Source organism: Peromyscus californicus, unplaced genomic scaffold (assembly GCF_007827085.1).
Source record: "Peromyscus californicus insignis strain IS unplaced genomic scaffold, ASM782708v3 Scaffold_13__1_contigs__length_99412109, whole genome shotgun sequence".
Taxonomy (NCBI): Eukaryota; Metazoa; Chordata; class Mammalia; order Rodentia; family Cricetidae; genus Peromyscus; species Peromyscus californicus.
In genome coordinates, this window is record NW_026294424.1 from 79,067,148 (window position 1) to 79,082,507 (window position 15,360).

A 15,360-nucleotide genomic window follows, 5' to 3' on the forward strand; every position below is an offset into this window, starting at 1 on the left:
TGAACAAGCACATCACAGATGTGATAGCTAATCCTAAGGCATCAGTTATCATCTCTAAAAAAACCCCAGCATAATGTTGGCTCTCATGTCTTCTAAACTGAACCAAAGAAGTGGGGGTTTGAAACCTAGGAATCTTATCTTCCATAAAATATTATCCTCCTTAGCCTTAATTCACAACTAGTGCTTCATTACTATGCTCTAATAATATTTCCACTAGTTTTATTGGTTATTGTATATACAGTTAAGTATTATTATAAACCATTAAGTATAACTTTAAAGTTATACTTAATATATAAAAATATATAAATATACTTAACTTCTTTAAAGTTTAAAGAAGACTTCTCTTTAAACAAAAATCAGCTGAGATGTACCTCAATTAGTACAAGGCTTAACTAGCATGCATGAAACCGAGTTCCATCCTGTCTTAGTTAGGGTGACTATTGCTGTGATGAAACACCATGACCAAAAGCAACTTGGAAAGGAAAGGCTTTATTTTGCTCACAGTTACATATAACAGTTTATCAACAAAAGCAGCGAGGGTGGGACCTCATGCATGGCAGTAAGCTAGAGACAGGAGTTGATGCAGAGGCCATAAGAGGAGTGCTGCCTACTGGCTTGCTCAATCTGCTTTCTTACATAACCCAGGACTACCTGCCCAGGGATGGCCCCACCCACAGTGGGCTGGACCCTTCCCCATCAATCACTAATTAAGTAAATGCCCTACAGGCTTGCCTGCAGCCCCATCTTATGGAGGCACTTTCTTCATTGAGGTTCCCTCTTCTCAGATGACTTTTGCTTATGTCAAGCTGACATAAAACTATCCAGCATTTGTCCGTTTGACACATAAACACATCACTATAAACCCACAACCTTTCCTTTTTCATTCGTCCCCAAGAACTCACATTAAATATATAAATAACTTTAAAAGTTTCGTAGTCAATAAAAATTCAAACACATTAAAAGTTCAGTCTCTTTAAAATATCCAATCTCTTTAAAATTCTAAAATCTGTTTTAAAAGTTCAAAATCTTTCAGCTGTGGGTTCCTGTAAAAAATCAAAATTAAGTTAAATACTTTCTTCAAGAGGGAAGAACCAGGGCACAGTCACAATTTTAACCAAGACCAAACTCCAACAGTCTAAATAACTCAATGTCCAATTATCTGGGATTCACTAACAATCTTCTGGGCTGCTCCAAGGACCTTGGGTCAATTCTCCAGTTCTGCCCTCTGCAGCACACACAGCTTATCTTCTAGGCTCCAGCTGGCTATAGTCCACTGCCCAAAGTTCCAAAGTCCTTCCACAATCCTCTCCAAAACATGGTCAGTTCTGTCACAGAAATACCCCAGCTTGTCTAAGGGTTAGGGTTGCTATTGCTGTGATGAAACACCATGACCAAAAGCAACTTAAGGAACAAAGGCTTTATTTTGCTCACAGTTCCATGTAACAGTTCATCATCAAAAGCAGTGAGGACAGGAACCTGGGAAGGCAGGAGCTGATACAGAAGCCATGGATGTATACCACTTACCAGTTTGTTCCATTCTTAAAGAACCTAGGACCACCACCCGGGATAACACCATCCACAATGGTTTGTGCCCTCCCTCATCAATCACTAATTAAGAAAATACCTACAGGCTTGAATACAGCCCCATCTTATGGAGGCATTTTCTTCATTGAGGTCCCCTCCTGTCTTAGTTAGGGTTTCTATTGCTGTAAAAAGACACCATGACCAAGAAAACTCTTATGAAAGAAAACATTTAATTGGGGTAGCTGGCTTACAGTTCAGAGGTTTAGTCTATTGTCATGGTGGGAAGCAAGGGAGCATGCAGGCAGATATGGAGCTCGAGGAGCTGGGAGTTCTTACACCTTGACCCACAGGCAACAGGAAGTGGTCTGAGACACCGGGCATGGCTTAAGCATATATGAGACCTCAAAGCCCAACTTCACAATGATGCACTTCCTTCAACAAGGCCACACCTACTCTAAAAAGACCACACCTAATAGTGCCACTCCCTATGGGCCAAGCCTTCAAACATATGAGTCTATGGGGACCATACCTTTTTCAAACCACCACACCTCCTCTCAGATGATTTTTATCCAGAACAATTCCCTAGCACTACACAAAAGCAGGTATGGTGGCACATGCCTTTATTAGCAACCACAATGTCAAAACTTCATGGCTGCAGCTTCCCTGTATATAGAAGGCCCCACATATGGAAGGCACTATCTTGAAGCAGGCATACATCATGAACCTCTGGCTCCTACAGTATATGCTCTTGCTCTTCCTTAATGTTCCATGAAGTAGGGCTTGTGCTGCAGACCTATTAATTTGGATCAAGCACCACACAGTCAGTTGTTTTCTGCATTTTGAAGTTAGTTGATTTCTATAATAGTCTTCATTGGCTACAAAAAGAAATTTGACAAGGGATGAAAGCTACACTTACCTGTGAGTATAAGTATTTAGAATACAGAAATTATCCTAGTCTAGGAAAGGTGGTTGTAGTAGTTTCTCCTCTAGGGTCCTTGACCTCACCAAACATAGATAATGGGCTAGGTTTACTGTTTCAGTCATGAATTAATTGGCTGTTGGGAATCCTCAGGATACAAGTGCCACAACTGAAGAAGTACCATGCCATCCTGGTTATGGTTGTGATTTGTAGGCTTTACAGCTAGGTAGGACTACTGAATACAATTCTATCTTGGCAGCTTGCATAGCTTCTCTTGGTATTATGAGAACTAGTCTTCAGGCAAGGCTTCTACATCAGGTCCAGCTTCATTCCTCTAAGTCTTGTGTCTGAAATGTGTGAAGTCCTCAGCAACAGGTTCTTACCTTCAAAGCACTTATTTCTCAGACTTCCACTTCTCATCTCCTATTTCCACAAGATGGATACATAAGCAAAAGCTACTCCAGGATTGCAAAAGGAGAAAGCCAAACTTGTAAGTAAATAACTTGATTCAATCAGAGTGTTAAAAGAAACAATCTGGGCCCAGACAATTCCCGAGCTCATGCTGGTGAGATGTGTGTTTACCACCATGCAGGCACACTGGGCCATTACCCACTGCCCCAAGAAATTAGTCAGTATTTACTGAGCCTCATGCTAAGTGCAAAAATAATCTGAATAGCTGGTGGCTGTTTGGGATGGATTAGGAGGCGTGGCCTTGTTGGAGAAGGTGTGTTATTGGGAGCTGGCCCGGTGGTTTTAAAAGCACATGGTATTTTCAGCTCACGTTCCCTTATGCTTATGGATCTAGATGTAAGCTCATCTTGTAAGCCCCAAATGAACACCTTCTTATATAAGTTGTATTTGTCATGGTGTCTTATCACAGCAATATTAAAGCAATTAAGACATATGATAAGAGGTAAAAACTGAAGTGTTTAAGGTACAAGACAAGGAAAGCCAAAAACAGGAACCAAATCAGATAGTAGAAAGAAGAAATGAATCCCTTTTACAGAAGTGAGCATTGCCCTGATGACACCTTGAATTCATTCACACTTCAAGCCTCAAAAAACTGAGGCAAAAAAATACATAAACCCAATTTCCATTGTTTTAAATCACTTTGTTACAGCAGCCCATGGAAATTAATTCATCACATTTACAACAGCTTTCTATTAGATTATTTAATGACCAATGATTTAATATTTGTATTTGGAACCAACTATTGTAAAGGAGTAAACATATTAATTATCTCTTTTATAGCAGATGTGTTTTATATTGTGGGAACAGTGATTTTGTTTTTTTCAATATTATTAAAACAATACCAGCAAAATGGCAATCACTAAAGGTAGTATGCACATTCAAGCAAGATGATGAAATGTTTAACCAGGAGTATGAAATGATTATCTAATTCAAGTTTACTCAAAACTAAATAAATGTTTTATTTTAACATAATCATAGTTACAAAAATTTACAATAAACAACCTATTTTATACACATACACATATTTCATCTCTTTATTTGAGTAAAAAGAAGACAACTTTCCACATTCAAGAGGTTTTTAATGTTGTAATGATTACCTAAAAGTAAAGTAACAAGAAAACAGAATTATTTCAAGTAACAAAAAGATCTGTTTCCATAGAATCATTACTTCTCCACGTAACACATACAGCATATAATATGAAATAGAAACAATTTATCTAGCTTAAAGTAACTTATTTAATTTTAATTGCATGAATTCAAAGATACAAAAGTTAATTACCACCTACTGATTGAAAGAGGATCTGGCCGGGCGGTGGTGGCGCACGCCTTTAATCCCAGCACTCGGGAGGCAGAGCCAGGCGGATCTCTGTGAGTTCGAGGCCAGCCTGGATTACCAAGTGAGTTCCAGGAAAGGCGCAAAGCTACACAGAGAAACCCTGTCTCGAAAAACCAAAAAAAAAAAAAAAAAAAAAAAAAGAAAGAGGATCTGAAAGAACACAAATTTCCCGTCATTCTCTAACAAAGGCAGAGTTAAATTAGAAATATGTGCAAGAAGAGAAACCATTCTGAAACCAATCTTTAAATGATCTTTAGAAATGCTGTAGGTTCCTATAAATCAGACACGTACATGCACGCATAGGTAAGAATGAAAGGTGCAATGTTATATAAAGTAATTTTAAAAGCAAATGCTGCTCTTAATTAATTAGGTAATATAAAAGTGTCAGATGGATAGTGTCACATATGGCAGGTTTACTTGCATTATTATTAAATGTTATTACTGTGACTTTCTCTATAGTAGAAATTAGTATTCATTAAAACTAATAGAATTAGAACATTTCTACAGCAGTGCTAGCACACAGTAAGCTCAGGGCTAAGGATGGGGATGCACTCACTGAGCACTTGCCTAGCAATAAGAAAAAGATCTCAGTTCAATTCCCAGCACCACAAGACAAAAGTATATAAATATAGCTACTATTGCCTTCATCACAGTCTGAGCTTTGTAAATGGAAGATTTCTCTCTTTTCCATTTATTTATCCCAAACTTAAAGAGCAATACTTGGCACCACAGTACACTGTTACTCATATTTACTGAATGAAGGTATAAGCAAGCAAATAAATCAAAATACCTACTACCAATGACTTGTAATTTTTTAAAAATACATTGGTCTGTATAGTTAAAACAATCAACTAAAAAGGACCATATACTGTCATAGGAAATAACATTGCAGAAATAACTTCCCTTATAGCTTGGAAGGCAACATAACTGCTACTTAATATTTTTATTCTTTAGCAATAGACATCTGTCTGAATTTCACACATCAAAACACTAATATATACTTACTTAGTGATAAAATGAAAGAAAAATATGTACCAAACTGCTTTGGCATTAATAACATGGTAGTTCATTTTGACCACTGTAGCTTCCACATTCATGGAACTATACACTAGCAACCGTACAGACATTGTAACAATATGAATCAAAATGCTTTAGTTGTTCTTACCTGAAGGAACATAGAACGAATCACCAGTAGTTATCATATACGGTGTTTCATGTAAGGTACATAAAAGGTCACCAAAGTTAACATAAAAAACCTATAAAATTAAAAAATAAAATCTCATTTCAAACTGAACCACAATGACTGTACTTCAGAAATCCTTAAATGAAATGCAACAGGCAAAATAAAGACTCCTCATGGATGTCTGTATTCTAATCTGTAGAATCTGCAATTACATTCTATGTGGCAAAAGAACCTAGAGGCGGAGACTAATCCTTCATTTCAACTGAACCCAATCTAAACATACAAACCCTTAAAGATGAACTCCCCCATACCAGCGACTGACCCCCATACAAACACATCCCAACACACACACACACACACACACACACACACACACACACACACACACACACACACACACACAAAGAGAGAGAGAGAGAGAAGTAGTAGGTAGTAGAAAAATGAGGCAGAAAGAGCAATTTTAAACTTTTTAAGTTTTTTGTACTCTTGCTGGTGGTAAGAAGGGGCCACAAGCCAAGGAACAGGCTATTTGTAAAAGTTGCCAACTTCCAGAGAAACAATGAGAACGTCGGTTCTGTAGTCACATGGGAACTGAATTTTCCCAACAATATCAACAAAACTGGAAGGAAATGGACAGATTGACCCTTTGAAAAGGAAGCAAACCTGTTAATATCTTAATTCCAGACCCGTGCTACTCAGGACAAACTACATAGCCGAGCCTGCAAGATGTCTAACTAGGCAAAATAAGATAATTAAAGGTCACTGCTTTAAGCTACTAGTATGTGGTATTTTGTTAGGTCAATAAAAGAAAACTAAGATCAATTCATTTTTGTTCTAATTTTGCTCATTCAATGTCATTAAAAGGCAATACTACCTTGCTAGTAAACTTTACTAAAAAAAAGAAAAATGTTATACATGCTTCTTCCAAGATGTTTTCTGGATACCACACTTCTCAACAGGAATGATGAAGCCCAGATAGAAAGTCAGATCCATCTTGTGGGTGTGGGGGACGACAAAACAATACAAGACAAAACAGAAAGCCCATCTCACATATTTAAGCATCAGACTAAAAAAGAAATAGGATAAATTTGCTTTTCAGCTGTATTGGCTTCTAATTCAAAGATGGCTAACTTCATAATTTATTTAGATGTAGACATACTGTTAACTATCTGTTTTGGAGACAACAAAAATAAATACAAAGTCTCCAAACTTTAAGATGTGCCTACTGCTAGGTTTATCATCAAATTTCATACTTTGATGTCTCAATTCTCAATTTGATGGTAATAGTATGGAGCCATTCTGAAAGGATGATACAGTATCCTTAAAGCTACACTAGAATGTTCTCTCCTTTTCTGTCTCTCTCCTTCTTCCCTTCTACCCTTTCTCTCTCTCTCCTCTGCTCTCTCCTTCTCCCTCCAACCCCTTTCCCCACTTCTCTCCTACACATAAACCAGGAAGTATGCCTTCACCAAACACATCTCAGTCTCTAAAACTGAGAAATAAATGTTCATTTTTGGAGACACTAATCTATAGTACTATGATTAAACTAAGGTACCCATCAAGAATATTTTGCTGCCGATAAAATGCCTATGTTTGAAAAGTGGGGGCATAGAAGCTGGATAACTTTCAAAAGTCAATGAAAGGACAGAACTGGGATTAGAAGTGTGCACTCTGACTCCACAACTGACATTCCCAACTTCTACAAAAGGATAGCTCTCTAAATGGAGAAATGGTCCTCAATTATTTTTGAGAAACTAGAAAAATTTTGAAAATTCTTATGTCATCTAAAGACCTGCCTCAAGTAGAAAAGGTGAATTTAAAGGTATGCATATATCTCTAGATCATTTTCCTTATCTGGTCAGCTTGGATCTCTTCTCATTTTTGCCAATATTTAATTAAGATAATCTTTATTTAAATGAGAAACAGCTCTACATAGACATCAAATGAGAACATACAAATAGCTAATATTTGAATATCAGAATAACAAACTTATCAATAGGAAAAGAAAAGTTACAAGCTATCACCTTACCCCACTAAGAAAGATTATTTTCAAAAAAATTAACAATAAGCCGGGCAGTGGTGGCGCATGCCTTTAATCCCAGTGCTCGGGAGGCAGAGGCAGGCGGATCTTTGTGAGTTCGAGGCCAGCCTGGTCTATGGAGCGAGATCCAGGAAAGGCGCAAAGCTACACAGAGAAACCCTGTCTCGGAAAAAAAAAAAAAATTAACAATAAAAACTGCTGGTAAGGATATGTACGGAGAGAAGCAAATGTTTCTATTCTATTGGTGGAATGTCATTTAGTGTGTGCCTTATGGAAAACACCACTTAGATACCTCAAAAATTAAAACTACAGCTATAATATAACCCAGCAATTCCTCTAATGGATACAAATACACAGAAAATAAAATGAATATATTGAAGAAAGTACCTGAGGCTCTCATGTCCACAACAATCAAGCACTAGAAATAAACTAAGTGCTCACTGTCCAATGGGTGGATATAAAATGTGATACACATACAGCATGGAATATTATATCATAAAAAAGAAAATCTTATTATTTGTAACAACAAATAAAACTAGAGATCTTTAAGTTGAATAAGCCACCAACGAAAAAGACACTCCTGGAATATAAAAAAGCTAATCCCGATGGGTACTAAGTTACAGGTAGAGAGACAGAAGCAAAAAGCTCTGACCCACAAAAAGGCTACAACAGAAAATACTCTGTACATTTTTAAAGCAGTAAGAAACATTTTTTAATTTCTTTTATTTTTGAAGTTATAATTACATCATTTCCCCTTCCCTTTCCTCACTTCAAACCCTCCCATATACCCCTCCTTGATCTCTTTCAAACTCATGGCCTCTTTTTCTTCAATTGTTACTATATGTATATATGTACATCTACACACATATATATTCCTAAGTATAGCCTGCTCAGTCTGTAGGTCACTGTGTGTATATGTCTTCAGGGATGACCACTTGGTACTGGACCACCAGTTGCTGTGCTCTTCCCTGGAGAGGACTCTTGCTCTTGCTCTCAGAATTCCTTAGTTGCTTGCTGTTCTTTGTATAGGGTTGAGGCCTTGTGGACTTTCCCCTGTCCATTTTTACCATGAAGCAATGATAAAACTACGAAATATAGGTATGTTTAACCTGATTTAAATAGTATATAGTATATCACACATGCATCAAAACATCACATTACTCTCTATGTATTGCTTTTTAACTCAGAGGAAAAATAATAAGATTTAACTAAACAAAGCATGATTCAAATGTATTAGAAAACATGTTTTTTGAGGGGCTGGCGATGGTTCAGGTAGTAAATGCAAGCATGAAGACCTGAGTTCAGATCCCAGTACTGCAGTTAAAAAAACAAACAGGTAACATAGCACATGCCTATAATACCAGTGCGTGGGTGGTGAAGACAGGAAGATCCTAAGGTATCATCGCCCAGCCAGTCTAGCCAATTGGAGAGCTCCAAGTTTAGGAAAGACTTTATCTCAAAGAATAAGGTAGAAAAGCAACTGCAATCAACCCAATTTCCATGTGCATATGTATACCCTACCCATACACGTGCAGCCCCACCAACACAGGCACATTCACACACACACACACAAAAGAATTTGATACATACAAAAACAGAACGAAATGGCAAATATCTACGAACACCTATAACAAACTACCTGTCCAATATACAGTCTATTTCCTTCATTAGTTAGTATTTGAGAAGAAAGCCTAGCATAAATAGTTTATAAGCATTCATTGTGTACTAGAAGATTAAGTCCTTCATAAAAATATAACCACAATATTGCCATTGCTAAAATTAATGTTCAAAATTCTAATTGTGTTAACCACATATTTGCAAGGATTTTTTTGGACTAGGGTATACATTAGAGGTGCACACAGTGACTGGTCAGTCCTTTCAGCCAATAGCAGTGGTCTCTATAAAGGCTGATTGATTGTTCTCCTCAGGATACAACAGTTTCTGAAAACATAACTGTCACTGCCTCATGTGGTACCAGTAGGGAGACTCTAGGGAAGCTTCTAAATACCCTTCTATATATAGGATAGCTCCCTGCTTCAATAAAAACTATCACGCAGGGCAAAATGTCAACAGCGCTATGTTGGGAAGCCCTGACATAGAGGTTTTACCTGGTCCTCTCTCTCTTTTCAGTTCCTACTGCTCTCCTACACACACAGCAGGACTTTGCTCATTATATTCAGTTTCAGCTTTCTTTCATTCCCTGTAAACTAGTAGTTCGATCTAGAGACCTTCCATGTTGTCTTTTTCCAGTTTCTATGTATTTTAAAGAGACAGAGACACTAAGATTACTCAGAACTCTATTTTTCTATCAGAAAATACATGTCTAACTATGCTCCTTACAGATGTCAGCAGCCACTGATGCTCAGTGCCCACATTAAGTAGTTTATTGAGGAGATGCAAAATGGTGATATTTCAACTGTAACATTCCATGTTCATTCAGTACCTAAGTATTCCTAACAAGAAAATTCTCATCTATTGTCTGACTACCTAGCTGCAGACTTTGTATGGGAAAGGGAGAATAAAAGATTGATTTCCCCCTCAGCTTAACTATCAGCCGGGAACATGATAAGAAGCTTCCAAGAAGCCTTCAGAATTAACACATTAATTTTTCTTTCAGAGGCTGGCTAACAGTGATGGACTCAGACATAACTGAAGTACATCAGCCTACTAAGGTGTTCTTACTGATGCTGCAGTGCAGATTTTATCCTTGGCCAGTGGAAGAGCATCTTCAAGCTAGCTGCTGAGATGTTATTACCTAATCCTATTCATCTGCGGTGGTCTTCCATCAGGTATGGTGTGATAAAAATATTCAAAGCTGAGCCAAAGGCCCCAAATCAGGCATTTCCCCCCAAGAAATGGAGAAATGGTTAATGTGAGCAGGTCGAGAAGTTTTTTGGCTTTAGTTCTGGATTTTTCATTTAATTTTAAAACTGTACTTTCAGCCCCTTTTTTAAAAAAAGAAATTCTGTCTTTAACATTCCTACTATTTGAGTACATTGTCATGTTTTGTTCTGTTATTCATACCATTTTTTATTTAACATTTATTTTATTTAATTTATTTGGGGGAGGGGGGTACAAGCCACAGGCCACAATTAGGAGTTGTAGACACCAGTTCTCTCCTTTCCGAAGCTGTCAAGCGTGGTGGCAGGCGCCTTCACTCAGCGAAGCATCCTGATGGCCCTCCTTACCTTCCCCACTTACTATTTCTAAGTGCTCTTTTGTTTATTAGGGAAGATCCATCATCAACTCTAATAGTACACTGTTAATCTTTTTTGGTCTGGTCTCCTCCTCCTCCTCTTCAGACAGGGTCTCTAACATTATATCAGGAAAGAGCTAAAGGTAAAGGCTGGGGCTCTATTCTTGTCTCTGTTTTTCAAAATCATATCAAGTGTGCTTCAAGTTTTAAAAATAGGCAAAAAATACTTCGTATGCTAACCTAAAGAATTAAGAAAAAATGTTCCTATTATTTAGAAAATACTTAATGCTGATTTTCAGTTAAAAATTAGTACTCAATTTGAGGCCAGCCTGGTCTCTAAAACGAGTTACAGGAAAGACCCAAAGCTACACAGAGAAACCCTGTCTTGAAAAACCAAAAAACAACAACAACAAAAAAATTAATACTCAAGGCAAATAACCGATCACATAGTAACACGTTTTTCCATATTTGCTTGCCATTTACACTTTCAAACTCTAATCAGGGGCTAAAGATGCAGCCCAGTGGAAGAAACTTGTCTAGCACATACCAAACCCTGAAGTTCCATTCCCAACACACAGTAAAGCAAACAGAAAGTTAATATATATATATATATATATATATATATATATATATATATTTGTCTTAAAAATTTGCTTTAGAACTTTAGCCCAAAGAATTTCTCATGTGGCTAGTATTAAAGATATGTTTGAGATAGTTTTTAAATGTACAGACACTTCTTAGATTACATTTGAAGCTATATAACTTTATTTTGCCACACATAGTGGCTTATGTTATTAAGCCAAAATAAAAATATAGCCATTTTCTCTCTGTAGTATGTTCTTCTTTTCCAAATTTTCCAATTATAAGCAATATTACAAATAAGTGTAAATAATCATTTTGTATTCTAATATAATAAATTCTATTAATTCATTATAGTGTCACTTGTTTTAAAACGTGGATCCCTTTGACTACTAACCAGGTTAAATATTTCAAATATTTATTATTTAAATTTCCTTTTCTGTAAAGGCGTTACAATTGAACGGGTAACTACTATTAGGTCTGTGATGATATAAAATGTCTTCATCATTAGTTACTCTTGTATCCACTGTATTAAATAAGTCATTAAGAATCATGGAACAGGAGCTAGAGAAATGCCTCAATGGGAAAGACACTTGTTACACAAGCACGAACAGCAGCACCTCCGTCAAAAGTCGGCTGTGGCATGTGTACCTGAACCCTAGCAGTACAGGGAAAGAGGTGGAGGGACAGTCAGGAGAAGCGCTGGGCTTGGGTTTGTCATCCTAACTGCCTGTTCAGTGAGGTCCTGTCTCACGGGAATAAAGCAGAGAGAGTAACTTAGCAGGACACCATCTGGTCTCTGCACCTGCCATGTGTGCACATACCACACATACATATGTACACACAACCACACCTGGAAAGCTACAGAACAGTAAGACTGAAATTATTTTAATTGATTCTAGTCATCATGATGCAACAATAAATTATTCTTGCAATGTCCCTTATTTATAATGTTGCTAAAATGATGGCATAATATTAAATATCTTTAAAATATACTTCATAGGTTCTATTTCATTTTAGAATGAAATCAGAACTCATGAACATATGCAGAGCAGATACTGAGACAAAGGGAGAGGAAGGAGGGAAGAAGGGAGAGAGGAAGAGAGTGAGATAAAATAACTCATCATAAATCTCATTGTAACTTCAGACCCTATCAAGTGCAACAGCCTATGGTACTGATTGATGCAGCTAGCCCTTTGTCTCCAGGGAACTCTTAACCAGTTAAGTCATTTTTAAACTCTTTTGATTCTCAACAAGATGATTACAGAAATTCACAAGACTTAATCTCTATAATCCCTTCCAGCTCTAAAATTCTATTTATTTGCAAATCTGTATCCAAAGATTCTCTTAAAAAACAATCACACCTTAAATCACTGAAGCTCAAGGTTGTGCTATACACAGTACAGGTATTTTTAAATAATTACTGACTGGCTAACCACAATAGATTTAATAAAGGAAAAGATTTCTTTGTGCAGCATAACAATGGGATTTCACTACTAACTAAATAGAATTTTAATGTATCAGAGAAAAAAATTCAGTTGTACTTCTAGAAAAACAGAAATAAATGGAGAAATATACTCACCAATATATCTTGGCCAACATGTTGCTTTCCTTTTTCTTCATGGGGTCCTAAAACCAATTTTCCAGTAGAAAAAACTGCCGTATCCAGTGTTTTAAAAACTTTCAAACCATGTTGCTCCACAAAAAATTGGTATGTATCTCGTGGTCTTATAAGATCTAGGAGGAAGAGAATAATACAAATATAAACCATCACAAGCTACAACAGCCTGTAACTGTGGTCTCAGCACTTAGAGAACTAAGGAGGGTCACAAATTAGAAGTCCATCTGGGCTATGCATGGGAAACCCTATGTAATAGTAGTGTTCAATGATATACTAAACGTTTATAGACACCTCATTTAGACCATGCATACATAGAGGAAGCACTATTACACAGGGTGAAGATGACTGAATCTGGAGCTGGAATGCCAAAGGTCACACTCTGCCTGGCTCATAAACTGCATGACTTTGGACTACTTAAGTTCTCTCTCTAAGCTTCAATTTCCTTTCCATAAAAATGAGCAACAGCCTATGTTTAAACAGCTTCTGTGAACATCAAAGAGTTAATATAGAACAAAAAGAAATGACTGGCTCAAACTGAGCACTATGTTATTTATCTTAGCTTAACAACACTGGAACTGTTTTTACTTCTATGGAGGCTAAGAAGGACAATAATATTAGGGAGACACAATAAAGAGCTTCGTGTCTTTACAAAGCTGAACAAAGTCCAAAATAAAAAGTGTCATCACAGTAACAATAAATTGGTTTTTGTTCATTCGATGATTAATCAGAAACATTTTTATTTAATTAAGCAAAGACTACAAGAAAGCAGAATATAAGCCTTAGCTCCATAATCACTCTCTCATTTCAGGTTTCCTTTGCATTTATGAACCTTTTCAAGCCTCTTAATGCATTCATTAATCATAGCTTCTGGCTCTGTGTCACTAGATATTTGAGAATGTTAAGGGTCAATATATACAATGCAATAAAAAAAATGCATAGACTATTGAAACAGATAAAAGTTGAAAAAATTTTTCTGGCCTGGAAGGGCTCAGTTTTCACACTAAACAATGCCTTCTGTATTTCAACCTCTGAAATACAGAATGACTCTAAAGATGATAAATGTAAACTAGTTCACAGACAAAATTTAAGTTGGAATATCATTAGTGACTTCTAGTTTGACCAATCTGTTTGACTTGAGAAATAGTTGTTATTACTTCTGATAGTCTGTGGTGGTTTGAATAAGAATGGCCCCCACAGGCTCATATATTTGAATGCTTAGTCACCAGGGGTGTGGCCTTGTTGGAGGAAGTGTGTCACTAGGGGTGGGCTTTGAGGTTTCAAAAGCTAACGCCAAGTCCAGTGTCTCTGCTTGCAGATCAGGATGTAGCTCAAGTACCCCTCCAGCACCGTGCCTACCATGCTTGTGGCCATGCTTGCTGCCATGATAATGGACTAAACCATAATGATAAATGAAAGTGTGAGCATGCCCCCAACTAAGTGCTTTCTTTTATAAGAGTTGCCTTGGTTAATGGTCTCTTTTCACAGTAATAGGACAGTGACTAAGGCACAGTCCTTACAGTTATTAAGATATTTAAGTACTTCCTATACGTAAATACTGCTTGGGTGGTATGGTGGTTTGAAAGAAAATGGCCCCCAAAGGGAGCAGCACTATTAGGACGTGTGGTCTTACTGGAGTAGGTGAAGTCTTGTTGGAGTAGGTGTGGTCTTGTTGGAAGAAGTGAGTCACTGTGGAAGCAGGCTTTGAGGTCTCATATTTGCTCAAGCCGCGCCCAGTGAGACAGTTGCCTGCATATCAACATGTAGCAGTTCCTTCTCCAGCACCATGTCTGCCTGCATGCTGTCATGCTCCCCACCATGATGATAATGGACTAAACCTCTGAAACTGTGAGCTCCCACTTCAATTAAATGTTTTCCTTTATAAGAGTTGCTATGGTCACAGTATCTCTTCACAACAATAGAAACTTAACTAAGACAGTTGGTAAACACCCAAGTATTCCCTAAACCCCTATACCACTAGAGTTTATTCCTTAGAATTGTGTATGGCCTTCCAGAAACTAAATGTTTAACATCTATGTAATACAGTATGAGGCTTCTAGGTTCTTAACATTAATGCTAATGTTTGTATGGCCGATTGATGCTATTATACAGTCATCTTCACAAAGGTTTCATGTCCCAGATATCATTATTGGTGTCCAAAGGTTCAGAAGATGGTGTGTACCCTGGCCTAAATTCCACTTGGTCACATGGACTACATCCTGGGGCATACCAGTTAACTTTCCATAATTTCCCATAGAAAGTTCCTCACACTTCTTCCCAGTTATAGAAGGCCTAGGCCTACTGGAGGAGATAACACACCTGGTAGGTAATAGTTCCACGTGAACTCCAGAATTCAGAACACAAACACATAATACTGTACTTAACATAAATGCTCATCCCTAATTATTCTCACAGAGGCTGTTTATTGGAATAGACTTTAGTGCTGAGAGAGGAAGAGGGGAAAGAGGGAGGGAAGAGGTAAAGGGAGGGAGG

At 37.3% G+C, this 15,360-nt stretch overlaps 1 protein-coding gene across 2 annotated transcripts in view; it reads right to left on the reverse strand.

Annotated features, from left to right (window-relative positions):
* Positions 1 to 470: 470 nt before the first annotated feature.
* Cenpc (centromere protein C) overlaps positions 471 to 15,360 on the reverse strand; it is a 57,157-nt gene continuing 42,267 nt past the window's right edge. For both annotated transcript variants that reach the window (XM_052735296.1, XM_052735297.1), the window contains 3 exons: positions 12,832 to 12,986; positions 5,416 to 5,506; positions 471 to 4,011 (listed from right to left, as the gene is read on the reverse strand). In XM_052735296.1, coding sequence (XP_052591256.1) covers positions 3,941 to 4,011; positions 5,416 to 5,506; positions 12,832 to 12,986 — 317 coding nt within the window. In that variant the 3' untranslated portion in view covers positions 471 to 3,940. The remainder of the gene's footprint in view (positions 4,012 to 5,415; positions 5,507 to 12,831; positions 12,987 to 15,360) is intronic.